This window comes from Protopterus annectens, chromosome 12.part0 (genome assembly GCF_019279795.1).
Source record: "Protopterus annectens isolate FY-2018-M chromosome 12.part0, PAN1.0, whole genome shotgun sequence".
Lineage (NCBI taxonomy): Eukaryota > Metazoa > Chordata > Ceratodontiformes > Protopteridae > Protopterus > Protopterus annectens.
Window position 1 is genome coordinate 1,549,303,823 of NC_056746.1, and position 24,385 is coordinate 1,549,328,207.

The window sequence follows — 24,385 nt, forward strand, 5'->3', positions numbered from 1 at the left end:
GCCATTCCCATTCTAGATGGAGATAATGGCTGAAGTCCAACTATTTGAGCTGTAAGTGGCCATCAGTCATGCAGAGTCTTGTATAGGTGTGATCTCCTATGGAGTATTTGCATTTCAACCTGGGTTGAGGGTGACTATGAATCAGAACTTTAGCTTGGACAGTTGGCACCCAAGGCAATCTGCCAATTGGCATCCCCACCACAGAAAAACTAAGTTAGGGAAAAATCCTCTACAGTTGAAGACCAAAAAAGAAAAAAAAAGTCTATTCTGGGCTGTAACAAGTATCTATACTTGATCTTTGCTAGGTTTCCTCAGACATGTCAAGTAAATCAATTAAGTAGCTGCAAACTCATATCAAGGCTGGTTAAATGATTCAAGCACTGCACTTGGACCTAGCTGAAGAAGTACAACTGACTTGTGTAGACTGATTGACACCTCTTTTACAGTGTCAGTCACACGTCCTAACAGCTTATACCTTGTGTAGCTGCTCTATTCACCAGGCCCATAGCTATGGCTCTTCCAGTGATATTCAGTCACATTCTCAGGACTGATACAGCAGGCTGCAGTACATTTGTTGTCTATGCTGACTAACAGTGGAAGATAATTGTCTGGCACCAAATAATAGCCAGCTGGAGTTGGTGGCTCATCGGTTACCTGCCACTGCCTTCATAGGTTCATGGGTTCACACTAGGCTGTTGATCCTGCATATCATTTATTGCCTAGCCAATGATCCCAGCAATTTACCAAAATACAAATTTATACCAGACCTGACTTATTTTTGGCCCCTTTCCGTAAAAGTTAGAGGGGTCAGGCATTAATGGCTAGTATGCCTTTGTGTGAAATAAATTGGAATATTGTATGAAACACAATTGAAACTGTCCTCAGTTTTACAGAATATTCTTGTATTTGCCTAATATGTTTGGTCTGCAAGTTGCTCTTTTATTGTTTGCTTAGCTTATAGTCTGCCTTTACATGACTAGCGTGCATGAAATATGCTGAAATATTTATGCATTCTCTCTCTCAGGGTGCTGTATTTTTGAAACCAAGTTGAAATCGTTCATTTGGGGTCAACTGTCCACATAATTTACCAAATCCCAAACTACCGAGTCAGCTCTTAGGGGTTATTGTCAATATCATACCTTGTTTTCCAAAGGAGACAATAATGCATTTTTGACATTTAGCTTTAGTCCATGAGTCTGTCACTAGTTACCTGTTTAAAACATGCCTTCCTGTAGGATAGCTAAGCCTTTTGGAGATTTGATCACTGCTCCTGGCTTTCTTCCTACTTGCCATTATTTTGTTTTTTTTATTATTATTATTCCTAAAAACAATTGTCATAGATGAGGAGGTGTTAGAGAAAGTCTCCACGGGGGTGGAAGTGGAGGTGTGAATATGCTAGGTATGCCACTAGCATGATTACAGCAGTCCTCCATACTTCTGCCATGAATCCAGTGGAGAGGCCAAGACTGAATAGATGTAATATGGGATCAACCAGGTAGTATTTAGTGCTGACAAGAAGACAGAACCCATGGAGCTAGTGCTTTTAGCCTTCGAGAGAGCACTTAGGACTTGCTTTGGATGTGATTTGATGGGATGGTGCAGACATGTTAAGATAGTGGAAATAATGTCCGAGATAGCCAGATAAAGCTGATTAAATTTGTAGCTGTATTTGTCCTCAGATATGTTGGCAATGTCTTCAGGAGTTAAGTATGTGTTGTTATTTTATATTAACTCCAAGCATTGCTGGCTATTATTTTTTATGCTCCTTACATTAATGAAGAAGGCTTTATGGTTATCCTAAACATGACTGGCAATTCACAATTTATACCTGCGTTTGGAAAATTTGGTTTTCTTTGTTGATTATATTGAGCTCTTTTCCAGCTGATGGGAAGTTAAGTTTGCTTTTACAAGTTAAGAGTTTCCTCCTCTTGTTGCATAGTTTATAGATACTGTGTTTTTAGGAAATGGGTTGTTTTTTAAACCTGACACTATATTTGTGTCATATGAGTATTGAGACCTCAGTGCTAGTGTGGAGGTTGGTTTAGAATTTATCTGTGAAAACTGCAATATTTGAAGGAGGGTCATCTAGGTGAGGAGAGTGTTTAAATTTCATCAGGAATATATCTATATCTGCCTTAGAGTCGTCTCTGTAGCATAACTGCCAAATGTCTAGATTTTTGCAGACTATACAGATTTTTGCTTCATATTTTTGGTCTGTTCCAAATAAAATTAGTGGTTTTCTGTCAAACCATTGAGAATTTAAGTCACTAAATAATGACATACATTTCAGTTTCAGACTTCATATCCATCAGAAAATGTATACTAATTGAAAACGCTATTTAAGCAACTTTCTAAGTTTATAAGAGCTATATTTAAAGTTGTCCCTATTTTGGGGTCTTTGTTCCCCCATTATTTTTAGCTCTGCCAAGATTTCTTATACTTACAGGTTGAGAGGTAAGAAAAGTGTGTACTGCAATCTGAATAAATAAAATGAGGACTCTAAGAAAAAAATTTTTTTTTGAATGGAGGAAGCTCCTTTGTTAAGTTAGAAAAATATTTTGCATATCTTTCCTTGCAACATTACAAAGGCTGAAAAGGTATCAGTGATTTAAAAGAACAATTATTTTTACCAAAATATTTATGCTGTTATGACATAACTATAACTGTTCTCATTTATAAGTTCACTACTGAAACCGCCAAGAGCCAAGGTTAAAAACTGCCAATTTATTTAAAACGTTAAATGAACCACGCTTTTCATCCTACTCAATTGTAGGACTTCATCAGAAATACAAAATGTTCATTGATTACAGCCTTTTATAAACTTCGTGCCAAGCAGTATCTCACGAGAATCATCCTTTTCTTAAAGTGAGATACAGTGATTAACAATATTGACAGACATTAAAATTCTTTATAGATTCAATAAATCCACAACTTAAAAATCTTCAACAACATTGTTACAATCAATTCTGCAGCATCCGAATCACTTAAAATGAGTGAATGAATAAATAAAAATAAAAATGTTGCTTAGAACAAGGTATAGTAGTGTAGGCAAACATTTATGTAACGTGAATGTATTTATTCATTCACTCATTTTAAGTGATTCGGATGCTGCAGAATTGATTGTAACAATGTTGTTGAAGTTTTTTAAGTTGTGGATTTATTGAATCTATAAAGAATTTTAATGTCTGTCAATATTGTTAATCACTGTATCTCACTTTAAGAAAAGGATGATTCTCGTGAGATACTGCTTGGCGCGAAGTTTATAAAAGGCTGTAATCACTGAACATTTTGTATTTCTGATGAAGTCCTACAATTGAGTAGGATGAAAAGTGTGGTTCATTTAACATTTTAAATCGATCGGCAGTTTTTAACCTTGGCTCTTGATGGTTTCAGTAGTTCGTTTTTCGTGTTTTTGTGTATTTTGCTAATTTATAAGTTATTTTGACTTGAACTTTGAATATAGTTAGCCACTGCTGCTGTGGCAAAAATACTCAAATCAGTTAATGATTTCTTACAGCTATATAGCTCATAATATAGGAAATATCATGAGTTATATAAAATAAAATTGCAGTTCTTATAGCATCAACATCTAAGTTCACTTTCCTTGTAACAGATATGCTGGATACAACTTTTTTAATCAAGCAAGTCATTTGCGTCCAAATGTGTTTCACTGAAACTATTGTCCAAATGCCTTAAGTAAGCAAAAAAAAAAAAGCATTTTCTGGTAGTGGCAGCCTCCTTGTCCTATAGGGGTGTACCCTACATAATATAACCAACTTCAGGGTTTCTGCACCTAAGAGAGAAGGTCCATAACCCTTGCAACTTTCCCCTCATTAAGACACATACTTGTTTAACTGATGCAAAACTTTCATTTAACTGCATCAGCCTCAACAGTTTCTCTGGCGAAAGAGGGTGAGATGTTTGTAGAACTGCACAGTACCTTCCACCTCTTCTATACTGTTTATAGCACTCTAGTGCTAGAAATAAATTCAACTTGTTCAAACTCTCTGTACTTTTGTCTGTCATATGAGCACTAATCCAACATAAATGTGCTTTTCCTGTAACAGTTACAAACGCTGTTGTATACTATTATCAAACTGTAATTCATTTTAGGTTTCTTTTGCTACTTCTTTGACGCATCATATATTTTACCAGTGTGCTTCCAGATTGTATTGCAACAATCTCTACCTGCCTGTCCAGCATTGTTTTCAAAATGCACTGCAACTTATGAAGTCATTTTTTGGAATCTATGTAACTTTTGCTCTTCAGCATTGCTACTGATATATAATAATGCATGCTGACATTCTCATTTTATTGGTACCACTGTCTACAGTCAGGGAGGAAAGTCCACTTACTTAGAGAAATAAATGCATAATGTATTTAAACAAACATGGAAATGTCAGTACAGAAAATTAGCAATAATCAAAGAATAACAAAAAAAATAACAATAATCTTATAGCAACTCCATATTTATGGTATAACTGAAAGGAATACCTATGGTTTGGATGCTTACAAAATATGACTTGAGTGGAAGCATCATTTCTAATTCTCACACTTTTGTAGGACAATTCAATCACTTTTGCACAATGAAAATTCAAAGAATTATATAGACAATGCTATTCATTCAGGTATGTGCAGTAGTGTTGTGATTTAAATAGTACAGTTTGCAAAATAAGAACCCAAAAATGGTATCTGAAAAGCATTTACATAGGTATTTTTTCCTTGCATGCATATGCATATATATCCTGTATCTGTGCATGATTCAGCAAGCATAATGTTGGCATATACTTTGATTATTTCAATTGAAAAACAAACTTTCTATAGTATGACTGAAACTCCATCTTGTGCATTATGCTAAATGAATGGTATGAGAATGAGAAACTGCAAAGTATTTCTCATGCAATAGGCCTTGTATATGCATGTAAAAAGTAGCACATCACGTTTACATTACTTTGTATGTCTGCGTATGTAATTGTACCTGAGTGTGTGTGTGTGTGTGTGTGTGTGTGTGTGTGTGTGTGTGTGTGTGTGTGTGACTGGTGGGAGGAACTACCTCACTCACTCTCAACTCTTCCTAGTTTAAGCAATGAAAATGTAATCTCTTTAATTATATATTAAAAAAATACAAAGCTCTAAAATACGGTCATCTACTTTGAATGTTTTATGTGACATTCATTGTGTAAGTTCAGATTGTTTTCAGAGTTGTATAAAATCAATTAAAATCCTATTTACAAGACCATAACAGAAAATGCAAAGTCTTAATAAGGCAAATGATGAAAGTGGAAAGGCTGAAAATCTCATCTAATGAAGGCTGGAAAAGCATGAACCAAACAACATCAAAGAAAAATATATGATTGAAAATTGAAAATAGCATATACTGTGTGAAACTCACCGTGAGACATATTATGCCCACATCAGCTCTGTCTCTTTTGTAATCAAAATCCAGTGTCATTTAGCCAGTAACAAAATTAAAGATACAATTTTTCTTCAAAACTATATTTTATTTGAGACTTCGTGACCTCAAAGTAAAGATATTAGAGTAGTAGGTATATGGGGGAATGAAGCTACTCATGTGCAAGTAGAATTAATATACATTCTCATGTTATGTAAATACCTCAGTGCCATTTCCCACTACTACTGTAAACTGTATGGTATAAATATTGCTTAGCTACATTAATTGTTGTCATTTTCTTGTTGGTCAGTCGTTTATTCGCACTTCACTCTTCAAAACATCCATGACTTTATCACACCAAACCTGTCTGGAATGGATTCTTTAACTTCTTATGGATTCATGATCATTTCTGCTGTAATGTTATCTGCACACCTTAGCCAGTGCTAACCTTTTCTTCTTTGCCTTCAGTCTCTAACAGTATCAGTGAATCCTGTCTTCACATTATGTGTCCAAAGTATTTGTGTTTTAGTTTTAACACACCTTCCAGTGAACAGCTTGGGTTTTAAGTATTGACATCTGATCTTCTTGTAGTCCACAGAGATTTAAAAAAGATGGTATTATAACTACTTACGCTTCAGCTCAATCCTTTAAGTATACTCTCCAAATGAGTATGTTTTTGGTACAACTTGCAGTTTTGTAAGATACAAAGAAGAAATTCTTGTTTTTAGGCTTAGCATGAGACTTTTACATTGTGCTATATGCTGTTTAATTTCACTCATTTTTCTGCAGTACTGAGAATACAGGAATATAACGGTGTGGAGACTTATGTACATGGTTTGTATTAGTGTTGGTTTGCAATCAGCACAGTAGAGATGCATATTCTTTATAACATACAGAACTGTTCATATATATCTATTTTTTTCTACATTATATACTTGAGGAAACATGACAGCCTTAAGAGAAATACTAAGCTGATTCAGTTTAACTGTTGTAGTATTGAGTGACTTCAGGTTTTTAAACATTTTATATTGCTTCATATCTGTTATTGATCCTGTCCTCTTGAACCTTTAGCATTTTGTGATTTTGACAATTTAGATTGTCACTTACATTCTGCATATATCTCTCAGGTGTACCTTATTATGAAGAATGTTAAGCATTTTTATTCTGAAAGAGTCCATGTTCCATACAGTTACACATTGAAAGGGTATGTCACACATTAAGCGCTAAGAATTTTTTTAACCAATATGTGTGGTAAATACTGAATCATATTAATTCATCAAGATACTATTTTATTAAGTATAAAGTGACACATTTAACCATCCTGTGAGCTTCTGAGTTAAAGCTGTTAGTCAGTTATTAGTAGGTGTTCCTCATTTGAACCATTTGTTCCACATTATGAGAAGTAGTTTTACCCATTTTGAAGTAGAAGGATGAGAGCTATTGTACTGCATTATGTATGGCAGCCCTGTGATTGAGATGTAATTATTTGTGCTAATAAAATTCATTATACAATTTGTGGATACACACTCTAATGTGTACAACCTACTTATTAAAGATATATAATTTATTTACAATTGGTGGATACACACTCTAACATGTACATCATACTTATTAAAGAGATATAATTTATTTTTTTCTAAAATGGATGCTTTCACTGCTGCTTAGTATTCTGTGAGGTTGGCATATCCATAGACATAAATATAGCTGAAATCCAATCCATAAGTCAGCTCATAATGATACTGTAATGACCAGAACTCTGTTCTCAGCAATCGATATAGTTTTAACTGCTGATGTCTGAATTGACTAGAGTAAAATAATGAATAGGAATGCAACTCTATAAAAGTTATTTACACCAGAAAATGTCACTGCTCCTGTCATGCCTGACCTTCAGGTTTACCCCTACTGTTTGAAACACACTGTGCTCATGTGCATAGGTCAGTTACATGGCTCTTACTATAGTATAATTTTGCTGCACTATGAGTTCCCAGGTTTCCAGGTAGTTACTAGGCCTGAAGTCTACTCTAGCATAATTTCCCAGTTGCCCCAGTGTGCTGTTTGAAGTGATGTGTTCAAAGTCACAAGTAGGCAACAAAGGCTTAGTGAATCAAATCCTGGACTTCAGGAAGCAGCTTGTTAACAGCTCATTGCCTTACTCTTCTGTGCTTATAGGCTAAAGGTAAATTAAACACCACAACGTGAGAAGATAACTTATATTCTTTTAACCTTCCTGCATCAGAAATGAGTGTCTTACCTGTTCAGCCACCTGAACGCAGTTGATACTTTGTTCATACTGCAACAGTATGTACATACGATGCAACAACCATAGAAAAACAGTACACCTGAATAAAGGGCATCATTCATGTGGATGAAATGCATTTTTCTAATCCTTCATGTGCAATGGATGTAATACTACATTCATAATACAACAGCATTTGGTAGCCATATCTCTGAGTAATAGAAACGGCAAACCAAATGCCAAAGGATCATTTAGCATATCTGGCACTGTAAGATCCAGCAAGGGGAAATGAAAGTGAATACCCACCACTGGCTCTCACATTTTTTTGTGGGAGGAAGGTGGATATGTGTATTGCTATGCCAGCATCTAGCTGAGGTAGTGACCACATAGTGAAGTATGACAGGTCACACAGTGTGCATGAACCTATAAGGTGGGGAACTGTACTATACCCAGAGATCAATGCATTCATAGAACTCTGCTAATGTCATAGGCAAATACTGTATTCCCCATCTCAGAAGTGCATATACCAGATCCACATAGCAGGGTTACGGCTAAAGAAAATTTCTGCTCCCACCAAAGCTGTGCAGACATTAATTGCAGTGGGCTACCATATAGTTTCCTGGACAGAGAACAATTTGCATCTGTCCTTTAAACAAGGGCAACCCTGTTCTGCGGGGATGGCAAAGGAATACGCTCATCTCACAGGGACAAAGGCAGTTTCCTGTGAGGGTGTGCAGGACCAAACATTCCTTCAAGGTTGCTTGGCAGAATGGGGGGATTACAATTACAGTTGGCAGACATGGGGAGAGGGGAGATACACACACACACACACACACACACACATGCACACCTATATATATGTCTATCTAAATATATATATATATATCTATCCATCTACATATATATATACACACACACCCACACACACCCACACACACCCACACACACACACATATATATATATATATATATATATATATATATATATATATATATATATATATATATTTTTTTTTAATGACAGTTATATAATGGTAGCACCATGCTAGGACTCTGATATAAAACCCAAACCAGTGTCTGATGCTGCCAAAAAAAAAAGGCTGCAGCCTATAGAAAACAAGCTTTGATTTACTTTGGAAGTCACAAAATACTTGGCCAAAATGCAGTCTTAATAAACATAGATGTTCAAATCATGAAACACTCCATGTGTTAAATATATTGTGATGCAGAAACTTATTGGGCATAAATTTAAGGATTCCTGATGCTGCAGCAAAAATTGCCGGTCAATTGTCAGTATTCATTTTTAAATTCTTAGCCCGTTCACCATCAACAGTGGTTAACAGATGGCAGCATAACTTTTCTTTACATTTTCTGCATATCTCTTACCAATATTATTCCAGCTTTGGCTGTTGCAAACTGAAGCAATATCCACTCATAGGAGTTTGGACCCCACATTCCTAGACAGTCCCCCTTGTTCAGACCAATGGCTAACAGTCCAGCTGCCAGCTGGTTTACCTGTAAGAGAGCAAAAAGAGTACAATGAGTGCTGCAGCCCAAAGCTTAGTGTGACTAGACAACAGAGAAAAGGAGGACTGATAGATGGAGAGATGGGAAAATAGTCCTGCTAATCATCAATGCTGACATTAAAACAGCCACACATCAACAGATCAAAATCCCTAAATTGCAATATATTATTCATTTAAAGGATCTTTTTGCAAACAACACTTTATTTCCTTTCATACTTCCAGTTTTAAGTTGTGTTGATATTTTCCAAACAATACATTTCTTTAATTTCTATATCGCCCTCACTCTTTGCTCATGTCTTCATTTCGCTGCTGACAAATGTGTGTATAACATTCCATTACTAAAGGTAGCTCCTCAAAGAGTGTAATCAAACTTCCTAAAAGGCCTCATCATTTGTCAGGGGTGGCTTAAGCAAGTCTGAAAAGTTAGTTTATGTCTAACATACTGATTTTTATATGGCTACATTTAGTTTGCATTTTTAACTAGGTGGCTGGAAAGTCCACAAAACCCTTTTATACCCAGGCCTCAACCAGAACCAGTATTCAGAAAAGAAATTAAACAATTGTTTCTATTGTAAATAAAAATGTTGATTAATTCTAACAAAATTATAATCTGTGTAGCAGAAGAAACTGGAAACGTTCACTTAGACTCTGCCATTGACTGCTGTCATGGAACAATTAGACTGTTTTCCTTATTATTACTTTCTTGCAATTTGCATTGCTGTATTGCTTTCTTCTGTTTGTTTATATTGTGGTGCATTTTCATTACTCTTGTTTTAGCTGTATTCTGTATTCTACTGCATATTTAAACTAGTAAAGAAATCAGAGCGGTTAATTTGACCACATAATTCCTCCCCTCTCCTCTTTCGTTGGTTATTTTCAATAAGCAAAACATTATCATTTTTGAAGTCACTTCCTCTCCAGCTATTTAAATGTATTGGTCTTCCCACTGTATTACATATATTAAGTACCCACCCCCATCCAATCTATCTTACCCTTTTAAAATTAGCATCTGTCCCTTTAGACTAAAACTTGAGTTTCACCCTCTTTCATATCTAATTGCCTAGTGCACACTGCAACTCTTAGAATAGTAACCCATTTTTTTCATTGATCCCTGACTGCTTCTGAGTGGGCAGTAAGTATTTGTGTAGGTCCTTTCTGATTGATCTGGTTGCTATTCAAGACATCTGCCAACAGAATGCTACAATAAGCCTACGGACCTCTGTATCACCTGGGACAAGACTACTGATCACCAAAGAGCCTGTGAGCTGTTTCTCATCTTGGGATCAGTGCTACTGTTTTTCTTCTGGTGAGAGAAGAAGCAAAGGGGCATTGTATCCCAGCAGTGTGAAACTGTAGTATAACCAGCACTAGTAGTAGTCAGGTATTAGCCAGTTAGGAGAATCCCCTCTTTTTATAGGTTTATAGGTGTTTACTAGGCTAAGGACCACAAAGGCCTTTTTAAGCCCAGCCATGCATCCCAAATCTCTGGCAAGTTCCGGTACCCTTGATAAGTGTAAGCAGGGGCTTAGGAGATGAAACATTTACAAGCAGGGCCTGGGACATGAACCATTTACAGGTTGCCTGTGTCCATTAGAGATATAGGTGCCAAGACAGGGATGAATTTCATGTTCCCCATCCAATTATCCAAGTTACCCTTAAATTGGGTTAGGAAGGAACTCTGCTTCACAGGAATGGGGATCCTGTTCCAGAAATGAGGTAGCCTCTGTGATACATACCTGTCTGTCCAGCAGGTTTTATTTATATCACAGGCAAGACTTAAGTCTTCAGAATTGGTAATTCTGGTGCTCTTTACTTTGTGGATATGCAGGATGTCCATCAGAGTGGGTTTGACAATGCTCTGCATGCCAGGTACAGATCTCCCCTCAACAGATTGTAGGAGACAGAATACAAGAATAGGCCCTTGAGGAGGTCTGCATAGGACATTTTACATATGCCCTGTATTCTTTTTGTGAGTAACCTCTGTGGACCTTCCATTTGTTGGATATTCTTGGTTGGGTACATGCCAAAAGGGGCATTGTACTCAATGATATGTCTGATGAATGCCAAATACAGTGGAACAATGACATCCTTGGACCTAGATGCCATACCTTTGTTTATAACTTGTACAATGTAGAATGATTTCCTCACTACTGTAGACATGTGATGATCAAAGTCTAGATTACTGTCTATGTTGTCCCTAAGTCTCTGACTACTGGGTCAACTTTAAGAGGTCTGTTGTCAATATGATGGTTACCAGGGGTAGATTACTTCCAGAAGGATACTATTATACATTTATTGGCAAATATCTTGTACAGTCTAAAAAATGCTATGCATTTTTAAAGGTAATAGGTGATAACACTGGTGATCTGTGTTCCTTGCATCAAAGATTTGATGATTTGCTTACCATTGTTAGAAGTAAATCTAGACTTAATGATGATGACTGCACTTGTTCAACTGGCATGCTTGGAGAACTGTTGTTTCATATATTAATGACTGGACTGGTGAAATAAATAATGTTAGGCAAAGAACAAATAGAACACATTTAGAAAACAATGCATCTATTGTCTGCAAAGATCATTCAACCCCTATGAAAAAAGACAATGCCCCTGACAAGTTTCTAATTCTGGATGCAAGTATTCAACAGTCTGAGGATCTGGTTTGTTAAGAAGGAAACAAAAAAAGAAAGAAAAGAAGTTCACAACAAATAACAAGGAAAAAGAAACAGATTAATGACTACAAAGGAAAGAGAATGCATACTAAAAAATGACACTGCTTTGTTATATAACACATAGGTTGCAGAGAATGATAATATTTTTCTATCTAAAACCTTCAGTCTACAGGAAAAGGCATCATTTTGCCAAAAGAGAAAGTAGGAAAAAGAGGCAAGGGGCAGGTGAAAAGGAAGAAATCAAAACTGAACATGGAAGGATTGAAGAGCATTACTGTAGGAAAAAAGAAAAGAAAAACAGATGCTGACTGACAGAGGTCCAGGAAAGTAAATAATGTTGGAAGAAATAGCCAGGGAATTGTTATGGCTAGGCTTGTATAGGCCCTAGGGCTGATAGCCTAGTACCAACCTATGAACCTATGAACCTATGTCTTAAGCTGTGGATTTACAATACCAGCTGGATGAGAATTTAATACATAATGAAAACAGTGGTATTAAGAAGTGTAATGCTGATGAAGATCTATCCTTCGTAACAATTGATAGAGCAAATATTACTGTATTAGAAACTGAAGATTCTTCTGAGATGGTGAGCAAAGATATTCTTGTACTTGGACAGTCAATTATTAGAGGAACTGATACTTATATTTGCAGAGAAGATAATGAACATTGAATAGTGTTATGCTTGCCAGAAGCAAAACTAGAAGATGTGAGACAAGCCTTGGAATACCTTAATGTAAAGAAGTATGTCTCCATTTTTATTCATGTCGGTACAAATAATGTCACCTGCAAGGATTCTCTGATTGTTAGTAGGGAACTGACAGCCCTCTTGGATAGCATAGCTTGTACTGGTGTTAGGACATATTTTTCACAAATCAACTACAGAAAGGATACTCAGGGTACTATGAATGAAAAGATTTTTTGGGTAAATAACTACATGGAAACAATGTCCAGTTTTATAAAATGGAAATGTGTAGAGCATCCAAGCCTAGTTTTGGGCACGGGTTCCTATCGCGTGATCAAAAATTGTAAACGGCGAACGCATATTGAGCGAATCCGATTGGTCGAAACGTTGCACTCGTAACATGGAAATCGCCATAGGGAATATTTTCCCTTTACTTCAATGCAGTTTGATCTTGGAGTAGGAATATTTAAGTAGCGGGGGTGTGGGAGGTGCAGGGGGGGCTTGCCCCTGCCTACAGCATTTAGTAAGTATAGTTTTTTATTTTTATTTTTTTATTATATTTTCGAAATTTCAAACATTGCTCATATGGTGTCGACCATATGGTGTTCGATGTCTGAAACTTTCAAAAATATAATATAGACTCTTTGGGCACACATCTGTTCAGACAGGATGGCATGCATTTGTTTAGATCAGGGAAGAAAATTTTTGCAGCAGATAGTTTGCATTATTTACATACACTAGGCGAGAGTTTTGCCTGGTCGAAAATTTAATAGTGCACAGATGGAAACATTTTATGCATCTGTGATGGCTGTTAATGCTAGGAGCATTAATAATAAAGTTTTTTATTGGGAAATTTTCTACATTCTTACAAGATTGATGTTCTTATTGTTTGTGAAACATGGTTAAAGAACAATGACTGGAAAACAGTTCTGTCAGGGTATAAATGTTTTTACTGTAACAGACATTCTAACAAAAAATCAGGTGGAGGTGTTGGGATTAAAGATACTGTAGTTATAAGACCTATGATTATTACATGTTCAGTGATAACACCAATGCTATAGACAGTGTAACTGTGAAAATAAAGACAACCCTGGAACATATAACAATTGTTGGACCATATAGACCACCAAAGTCAAGTGCTGATGACCAAGAGTAATTCATACATTTCTTGCATGAAACACAGGAGGGAAGAATAATATTAGCCAGGGATTTTGTGTTCCTAAAGAAATTACTGTTACTTCAAGTCAAGTTTTACCACCATTGATGTGCAGTGATCATGGAGTTATAAAGGTTAATTTGTTGCTAGATAATTCTGCCAAACTGAAATCTAAACCAGTGCACATAAGGTTAATTACAGATTATAAGGAAGCAAAACAGTCACTATGTAAAACTAAAAATAGTTAAAAACAATGCTAAGACCCAAGTAGGCAGAAGCACAAAAACTTTAATAAAACAAAACAAAAGGTAAGTGCTTTCACGGTTCAAGCCCGCTTCTTCAGATAATAGCAGAGTGCAAAATCTTAGAATTTAGAAAAGACAACATCCAATCAAAAAACAGTATTCATTAAGATCAATTAATTATTAAAATTAACTCTTAAAAAGCAGCACTTACTAATGTTTAAATGGACATGTATACAAAGGTTTTAAATAAACAGCTTTGTTTATACCTGGTACTTTATCCGCCTGGAAATAGAAAATCCATTTTTGTTCACATGCTTCTGTTTTTATTCTGATGTTACATTTAAATGTGGGTATATGAAGCAAGTGCCTAAATATAATTACCCACATTTAAATTATCATATAGATTTCTCCTTTTATGTAGATTGTTCATCTAAAAATCATGTTTATTATAGTTTCTGTAGTATGTGTGGAGTTTATTACATAGGTAAAACCAACTGCATGCTCAGAGAGCGGATACAAGAACATGTGTGTGATACCAGGAACAATAAGGAGACTAGTGCCTTAGCCAAGCATATACTTACATCTGGTCGAGAACACAAATTTAAGTTCTTTGTCCTGGAGATGATAGATGAAAGTTTAAGGGAGGGTAACATCAGAATAAAAACAGAAGCATGTGAACAAAAATGGATTCTCTATTTCCAGGCAGATAAAGCACCTGGCATAAACAAAGCTGTTTCTTTAAAACCTTTTTTGTATACACATCCATTTAAACCCTAGTAAGTGCTGCATTTTTAAGAGTTAATTTTGATAATTAATTGATCTTAACAAATACTGTTTTTGATTGGATGTTGTCTTTTTTAAATTCTAAGATTTTGTACTCTGTTGTTGTCTAAAGAAGCAGGCTTGAACCATGTTTTTAACTATTTTTATCTGCTTTGTACTTTTGCCATGGTCCAGAGTTCTGTTGCATTTTACTTTGTTACATTTTGACTATGTAAAACGAACTGGAGTGAGGTGTTCAGTGGAAAAACTGCAGATGGTATGTGGAAAGTTTTGAAAGAGAAATTGTCTGAGTGCAAAAAATCAAAAAAATGTTTAACATCAGGATCTAGGCATACAACATCAGGGGGATATATTTCCATAAGAACAAGATATCTCATTAAGGTGATACACAAAAAATATAAGAAATGGAAGAGAGGTTGAATTACAACTTTGAAATAGACCCATCAGCCTAACTAGCCTGATCTGCAAGACCATGGGACAGATTATCATGGATCTCATTAGCAAGGATATTGGCAACCTCCAAACACTTGATCCCACACAGTTTGGCTTCGTCAAGGGAGGTCATGTCTGCTAAATTCTGTCAACCTCTTTGAGACAGTCACCAAAGCCATGGACGAGGGGAAGACGGTGCACACCACCTACCTTGACCTGGCCAAAGCCTTTGACACTATTCCCCACTCGGGTATAATTGATAAACTTTCTCAACTAGGCATCAATCCATATGTTACCAGATGGGTAGCACACTGGCTCACTGACAGAACCTATGTAGTCAAAAGAGGGGAAGCCACCTCAAGCAGTAGACCCGTAACAAGTGGCATACCCCAGGGTTTGGTCTTGGGACCTCTGTTATTTGGGATATACTTTTCTGAGGTGCAGGCCAAAACCAGTGGGCCATGGCTGACCAAATTTGCAGATGACTGCAAGCTGGGTGCTGTCATCAGTTCTGCTAGTGATGTGGATATCCTCCAAGAGGGTCTCACTCAGACAAATGACTGGTGCCAAAAACATGGCCTCAAGTTGAATACCAAAAAATGCATCATCATCCCCTTTGGGGAGAGTGACATCCCTACAGATTATCATATTAGTAACAAAGTCCTAAGTACATAATCAGTTGTGAGGGATTTGGGCACCCAGGTTGATAGCAACCTGACGTTTGACCACCATGTTGCTTCCATTGTATGGAAAGCCTTCTACATGGCCCACCTCATAAGTAAGGGTATCTCATCCAGGGACAAGGAGGTCATAACATCCCTGTATTCTTCCCTTATAAGGCCCATTATTGAGTATAATGCCCCATTTTGCATGTACCCCATAAAGCACATGCAGCAGCTGGAAAGATCACAGAGGTTCCTCACCAGGAGAATCCAGGGCCTCAAATGTCTAACATATACAGATTGGCTAAAAGCCCTATCCCTCTACTCAGTTTCATACAGACTCATCAGTGGTGACATGGGCTAAATGCTTGGCTAGGCTTATAAGGGCCTTAAGGCCAATAGCCTAGTAACCTCCTATAATCCTATGAAAACTGAAATAAACAAGCTAGACAAACAGATTAAGCATAGTGTGAGACAAGATCAAGGAAAATTTGAAGAAAATGTATACAAAGATATTGAGCATAATAGGAAACCTTTTTATAGATACATAAGATTTGGAAGGAGTAAAGGCACACAAATTAATAAACTGTGTGCAAATTCTAAAATTTATTCACAGACACAACAGATTATTGATATATTTACAAACTCTTATGCAAAACAGTTTGGGTCCAATAAGTTATCCTAGTGACATCCAGGTAACCCCAGATACTGGAATCAAATTAGATTATATTGAAAGAGAACTGGGTACATTGGATCCAAACAAAGCACAGGGAGGAGGCAGAATTAGCAACAATGACCTGAGAACACTTCAGCAAGAACTTATGGTACCATTATATCTATTATTCACTAGGTTATATAAATATGGGGTGATTCCTCAGGCTTGGAGACATGTGCTTATTAAACTTGTCTTGTCTTATAGACCCTTAAGTCTACTTTCATGTTGTGGAAAAATAACGCAGAAGGTAATATTGTAGAAGTTATTGTCAGAACTGGATAGGTTGGGACTTTGAAACCATAAAGCAACATGCTTATGTTGAAATAGATCTGTTACCACCTGTAACATGATGTTCTATAACAACATAATAACAGCTATGAATGAAAAATTGTGCTATGATGTAATTTATATAGATTTAACTTCAGCATTTGGCAGGATCATACACAAAACACTGATCAATAAATTAGTACAACTTGGTATTGATGTACTCTTGACAATATGAATAGCTTCATGGCTTACAGATAGCACATGGCAAGTATTATACAGCAACTGGACAGGTGAAATTCTTGGTTACAGTCACGGTGTCCCACAGGGCTCTGTCCCAGGTTCTTACTTGTTTAGATTGTATCTTTCAGACCTAACTTTTTCATCTGAGGTGTTCTATAGTCTATATGCAGATGATCTGAAATTGGGTAAACTGATTACATGTGTTACAGATAAGGGATGTATGAAAAATAACTTGAATAAATTGACCATTTCAGCACAGGAGAATAATATGCTGATAAATACATCAAAAAATAAGAATATGAGGTTTGGGAGGCATAAATTGAAAGGTGAATATTTAATACAGCACACAATGATTGAAACTGTAGACTCATTTAAGGACCTTAGTATATGGGCAGATTCAGCTATGAGTTTTTCTAATCATATCAACTAATTGGTTAATGATAGCTATATAACTTCAGGTTGCATAAAAATATTTATGAAGTCTAATAAATCAAAAATTATGGAGTCATTGTCTGTTAGTTACATTCGACCCAAATTTGAGTATGAAATAACAATATGGAAACCCTATAAGAAAACAAGAATGAGTAAACTGGAAAGAGTACAGTGGAAATATGCCAAGAGCATCCATGGATGTGAAAATTTAAGTTATTATGAAAGACTAAAATATCTGAACTTGTACAGTGTCTCTTACAGATATCTAAGAGGAGCCAGTACTAGTTTAGATATTTTTAAGAACAGCCTGGACACTTATTATGGGAACAAGTGTTTTGGTATATTGGCAAGCTAGAAGGGCATTAATGCCCGTGCTTGAAATATTTGTATGTATGTATGTATGCAGTTGTTTGTCTGTATCAGCCCTTCTTGGAGGACATTTGTGCCAGTGTAGGATTCAACGACAGCACCTAATTTGCAATAATCTGTACATTTAGTCAGCCAGAGACCATTGGCATTGACCTTGACTTCAGAGAAGTAAAAGTCTAAAAAGGAGCGGTCCAAGGACCAATCCCTGTGGGACTCCACTTGTGATTGGCCTATTTGTAGCGGTGGACTCCCCAGTTCTAACTTCCTGGGTCCTGTTTGTGAGCCAGCTGTCTACCCACTGAGCGACAATACAGGTTTGTACCTAACTTCTTGAGTTTGTCAACAATGCCCAGGTGGGGTGTTGTATCAATTTCTTTGGCCAGGTCAAGCAATGTCAACCATTTTGCCCTCATCCATTACTTTGGTGACATTCTCAAAGTAAACCAGGAACAGGTAAAACACCAAACAAACCTATCCAGCACACCTGCAGAAGAATATAAGTCCACTCCAATTATGTAAGACCAATACGTCATTTAATGTAGCAAACAAATAAAAAGTGTTTAAAATATACTGTCAAACAAAGGTGAACACAAAGCACTTTTAGTCCCACCTGGCAGTGAGACTTCTTCAGGTAAAATTCATGCACTGAAACCAGTACATTTAAATACAGTCCACAATGCAGTCATATCACTAATCAGCCAATGAATGAGGGCTACTCTTAACCTAGTAGGTGATAATGAGAAACCTGCTTAGTGAGCAAATTCTTTTTAAAAACAACTCATCTGATCTTATTATTAAAAAAAAATATATATATAGATATATAGATATATATATATATATATGTATATATATCTATCTATATATATATATATATATATATATATATATATATATATACAGCTCATAATTTTGAATAATAAATAATAATTCATGTAAATGCAGATGCAAAATTATAAAAATGTAAAAATGTGTAAGAAAATGTTAAATATATAAGATTGTAAAAAATACATTCCTGTCTAAACAATACCATCTAGATACAAGGATATAAAACTACAAAAGTACAAAAATACCTTCCTATTTACACAGTACCATCTGGATACAGTGCCATCTAGGTATACCTAAAATTCGTTTCTATAGATGAAACACCTTAAAAACTTTTTCTTTTTCCAATTACATCTATATGTTGTTACATACTTGAGTTAACAATATGTATACACCTTTTACCTCTTTGTTAGCATTATAATAACAAAAAGTACTATGTTACAAATACACACCCCTTACTGTTCATTTTATTTATTTATTTCCCGTTTGATGACCGGGGAGGTCCACTGGGCTCAAGGAACCCATTTTCAGTGGAGGCCCAGGGAGAAAAGCTCCGTATTACATAGTATAGTTACAGATACAATCATAGTAAAGAAGACACCTTTGCAATTACATTTCATGTTAGAGAACAAGAATACATTCTTTGGTTACATAGTATCTAAATATTTAAGATGGCAGTAGTGACTTAATTCAAAGTGAGAGTAATGACTTAGTTGGAAAAGAGAGAAAAGGGTGGAATGAGCTATTTACAATATGTACATTTATGTGCTATTTACAATATGTACATATAAGTTAGGTTAACTTGTACTCAGCGTTAGTCAGGAGTTTAGTCATTCAGGATGGAGTGGGGTGATTAGTAGGCTAGGTGGGGAGTGTGCAGTTGCATTTCCAATTAGAGGAAAGGTAGGAATGTAGCTGAGTTTTAAAGTTAAAAGTTTTCACAAGTTCTTAGTGAGGAAGGAAGAGAATTCCATTTTTTAGCTAATTAAAAGGATAGAAGAAGCTGACCAGCAGGACAGTTGGGTTTGCAGACAGTGATTAGGTTTTGGTGAGTGGATCTTAGAGTTCTATGTGGGGTGTATGGTTCTAAGATGCTGGTTAGTGCAGGGCATTTAGTAGGTTGAAATATTAGTCTGTGAGCTGTAGTAATTTGGAGCTAGACTAGGTGGTTGGTGAGTTCTAGCCATTTTAACAAATGAAGAACAGTGCAATGATGGGAAGAGTATTTGACTTTGATGGCAAATTTAGAAATTTTATTATAACAGACTTCCAATTTTGGAGGAGAGAGAAGCAGATATGTTTGTTAGCAGAGGAGCGCCATACATTAGTGAGGGGAGTAGATAGGTAGTGGTGAGAGTTTGTCTGGTGGAAGGAAGAGAAAGTGGATGTTTCTGTATAGCATGCCAAGTTTTATATGGGTTTTCTTAATGTTTTGCTGGATGTGAGTATCAAATTTTAGGTGTTTATCAGTAGTAACCCCAAGTAGGTTAGTGAAGGGAACAACCTCTATATTAGAGTTGTTATGGTTAATAATTTTGAATGAGTTTTTACCAAGAGGGAAAGCTTTTGAAGGAGAGAATAATAGTATTTTGGATTTGTTGGCATTTAGAGAGAGGTGGTTTTGGAGCATAATGAAAAAGGCATAGATACTGGGTAAAATACTCAGTATTCACCTCAAAGTGAAAAATAACAACAAAATAATGAACAAACCATGACTGAAGGAAGAAAACAAACAAAACTTAATGAGGAGTTAGCTCTTTCACAATCCAAACTGATCACTTCTTCAGACATAAATCATACTACTGAACAGCCAAATTTAAATTAAAAGACAGCTTATCACAGTAGAGGATGTACTAACTAAATTAGAAAGTGCATTTATCTAAAAACTTTAATTACTTAAAAGCTAAAAATATTTAAACAAATGTACAACTATTGGTAAAATGCATAAATAATACATAGTAGTACAAAAAACATTTGTTAGATAATTTTAATGTTTCAATGGTCTGGCTTTAAAAAAAAAGGTTTAAGTGATACCATGCCATTAATTCCAGGGGGTTTATCAGTCTGCAGTTTCATAATCCACTTCTGTTCATCCTCCTCTGTCCTGTTCTTAATATCTCCACCTCTCAAGCTTTCTGATAAAATCTCTAATATAAAAAAGTTAAAAACATGGTGCATCCCTTTTTCTTGTACATGCTTAGCCAGTGCACTAGTTTCCTTATTTTTTACAATGTCCCTCATATGTTTCAAGATTCTGTCTTTAAGGCATCTATTTGTCTTCTTGGTATAAAAAGCATCGCAATATTTACAAAAACTAAAACAGACCACATTCTGTGTTTTACAATCTGCATAGAAGTCAGCCTCAACTTTAAATTTCTGACTTCTGTGTGAAAAAGAAGAGCCTGAATACATGTACTTACAGGCTGTACAATTTCTGCAGGGGAAGGTGCCTACTCTGTTAGAGCATTTCTTATGGGTCATTCCTGAGGACTTATAACAAAGCTGTCTCTTAAGTGACTTTCTATTAATAAATGAAAAATATGGAACTGTATCAATTACATTGTTTAATTCAGTTATCAATGTTAATATATTCCACTTTTTTACAAAAATGTTACAAAATAACTTAATGTCACTGGAGTATGATACTGGAAATCTAATTCTATCATTATTAGCCCTAGAATTACTAGGGCTCCCTTCTGTTGAATGGTAAAAATAGGGTTTGCCACTACTATTACATACTTCCTACATATGACTGACACTTTCATCTACCTCAGTTTGATTATAGCCCCTATCCATGAAATCTTCCCTCAGTGTAGAGAGTGCTGCATTTAACCCATCATCTGTATTATGTATCCTGCTCATTTTCAAGAACTGTCCCTTGAGAACATTCTTACTCACATGTCTAGGGTGCATACTTGATTTATGTGGGATGTAATTCTTTCTGCTAGGTTTCTTGTAGAGGTCTGTAGTTAATCCCCCAGGTTGTATCTTATTAACTTTTACATCTAAAAACTCTATTCTCTCATTAGAGTACTTATAAGTAAACCTCAGAAAGTCGGTAGACATATGAAGATAATCAATAAATTGTTCTAATATTTATACTGTACTTCCGCATAAGAGGAAGATGTCATCTACAAAATGTACATACCATAAAACTGCATCACTAAAATCATTGCCTTGGATTAGAGTATTGTGTTCCCATTGCATTGTACCAATGCTAGGATGGCACAGCTATTGGCACAAGCCGTGCTCATAGCCACGCCAACCTTTTGCAAATAAAGCATCTCATTAAACATGAATATATTGTTCTCCAAGATAATCTCAAGTAGGTTACATATCAGGTTAGTTTTAGCATAGTTTTTGAGTTTTGAGTACATAGCAATTCACGTACATTCTCAATGCCCCATTCATTAGGTATTACTGTAAAGAGAGATACTATGTCCATCGTAACAAAAAGAAAGTCAGTATTAAGCTCTTTCATTTTAGCATAAAGTAAGACAAGAAATGTCTTAGTGTCTCTTAATATAGTACCACAAGTTTCCAAAACGAGGTGCAAGCTCTTCTCTACAAAAATAGATATAGCCTCAGTTGCCCAGCCTCTACCTGAGACAATAGGTCTCATTGGGGGGGGGGGGGGTACGCCAGATCTTTGTGTACTTTTGGTAGTCTATAAATAATAGGAACTACCGGATTGTCAACAGAAAAATATTTAAAAAGTTCCTTTGTAATTTGACAGGACACTAATAAATCAAAAATTAGGACATACATTTTATCAATAACACCTCTAACCATAGTTTTAGAGATTTGTAGTTATGTTTTTCTGTCATTGAGAACTTCAGGCATCTGCTGCACATAAAACATTTTGTCCATAATGACAAGCCCTCCGCATTTATCAGCTGGTCTAATCTCGATGGACTGCATTGCTTTTAGTTGTGTGAGAGCTTTACATTCATCTCTATTTAAATTATAAAACATTGCTGGTCTGTTATCTAAAAAAGCTTCCCTAATTTGCTTCTCACATACAGTAACATATGCCTCTACCATGCATCTTAGGTACAAATGTGCCGGGTCTTTTAAAACAGTAATCATTCCCAGTTTCATTGTCCTTAAACATGGTTTTTAAGGTTAAGTTCCTGCCAAAAAGTTTTAGTTCTGTCAACAAATCTACCATTACTGTCTTCTGCGCAGGAATGAAGAAAAGTCCTTTATTCAACAGTGAAGACTGTGCTTCTGTTAATTGAAAAGAAGAAAGATTAATTACCAGGTTTTTTGATTCTTTCTGCGAGTTATCATTCGGTTCTGGCGTATATCTCCTTCTTGTGTTTGACGAGTTCTCCCTCTCCTCCCTCTGGTCTTCGATCTCTCTCTGATTGGTAATGCATTTTTCAGTACAAAAGGTAGAATTGAAGTCTCTGCAGTTTGTTGGGGAACTAATGGAAAAGAAACTGCTTCATTACCTGAACTGTTTTTGGCATTATTAACTACTGAACTGTCTCCCAAAGGTCTTCTACTTTCCTTTGACTTCTGGGATACAGTGGGGGGTTATTGAATTTCCTGTCTCTTGAATCACATGTGTAGAAATTTGCATCTCTTGGTTAGGCATAAGGGGCGTCACTGCTTGGGAGTTCACTTCATCTAAATTGGAAGGGGCTTCTTGACATTGCATGGATACCAAATTAGACTGCCTGGGCCAAGAAAAGACTTCTCTGCACTAGAAATCATTCAGGTCTCTTTGTAGTTGTTTCAAGCTTGGTGTTCTGCAGCCTTTTTTCATGGTTCAAAACACTATTATGCAGATCATCAAGCTTGCTTCCTGTAACGTCGGTCGAAAAGTTAGAGCACAACTCATTCTGTAGCATGTCTAGTTCACTACTGATTTCTCTCCCTTGTGGGAGAAAATATTCTATCAGTAGATGCATATAATCATAGCTAAGTTGCAGATTCAGTTGCTGCCATTTCTGCAGAAGATCGGGATACATATCTCCATAGGTGGGCACAGTAAACACCCTTAGTCCCCTTGGGGCTATCTTGCATTTGAGTAATGCTTCTAAATGGAATCTTTGCCACTGAAGTCTCTTAAATTTGTATAGTTTGTTTTCAAAAATTCTAAATATTTCCCAGAATTTAGAGTGTGTTTCCTGGTCTATTGCAGCCATACTAGTATCTGGAAATACTGGATTCTCCATCAAGGGATTATTCTCAATAAATAACAGTCGACTAAAATGGCTCGGGCGGTGCTGCAGCATTTCATTCCTTCCTTGACTAGAGTCAAGCTCTGCTCCATATCCTTCAGCCATGTCCCAGCACTATAATCCACACAAAGTAAATGTAATAAAAAAGGCACAGATACTGGGTAAAACGTTCGGTATTCACCTCAAAGTGAAAAATAACAACAAAATAACAAACAAACCATGACTGAAGGAAGAAAACATACAAAATTTAATGAGAAGTTAGAGCTTTCACGGTCCAAACAGATCGCTTCTTCAGACTTAAATCATACTACTGAACAGCCAAATTTAAATTAAAAGAGAGCCTATCACAGTGAAGAATGTACTAACTAAATTAGAAAGTGCATTTCCAGTTTGTTTGTTTTGGGTTGTTAGAGAAAGCTGTGGGGTTGAAGTTTGTAAGGTTATATGTGTGAATATATTGGTGTAGGTGAGGAGAGGAGTGGGTTGCTCGGTGGATGAAAGCTGGCAGGTGGTCCCCTATATTGTCAGGTATGATGCACGAGTTTAAGACTTTATTAGGATGGGAT

General features: G+C 36.1%; 1 protein-coding gene across 1 annotated transcript in view; it reads right to left on the reverse strand.

The window, feature by feature from the left end:
- LOC122817287 (medium-chain acyl-CoA ligase ACSF2, mitochondrial-like) overlaps positions 1 to 24,385 on the reverse strand; it is a 1,325,947-nt gene that overhangs the window by 1,007,786 nt on the left and 293,776 nt on the right. Inside the window, exon 3 of the mRNA XM_044090513.1 lies at positions 9,015 to 9,143. Coding sequence (XP_043946448.1) covers positions 9,015 to 9,143 — 129 coding nt within the window. The remainder of the gene's footprint in view (positions 1 to 9,014; positions 9,144 to 24,385) is intronic.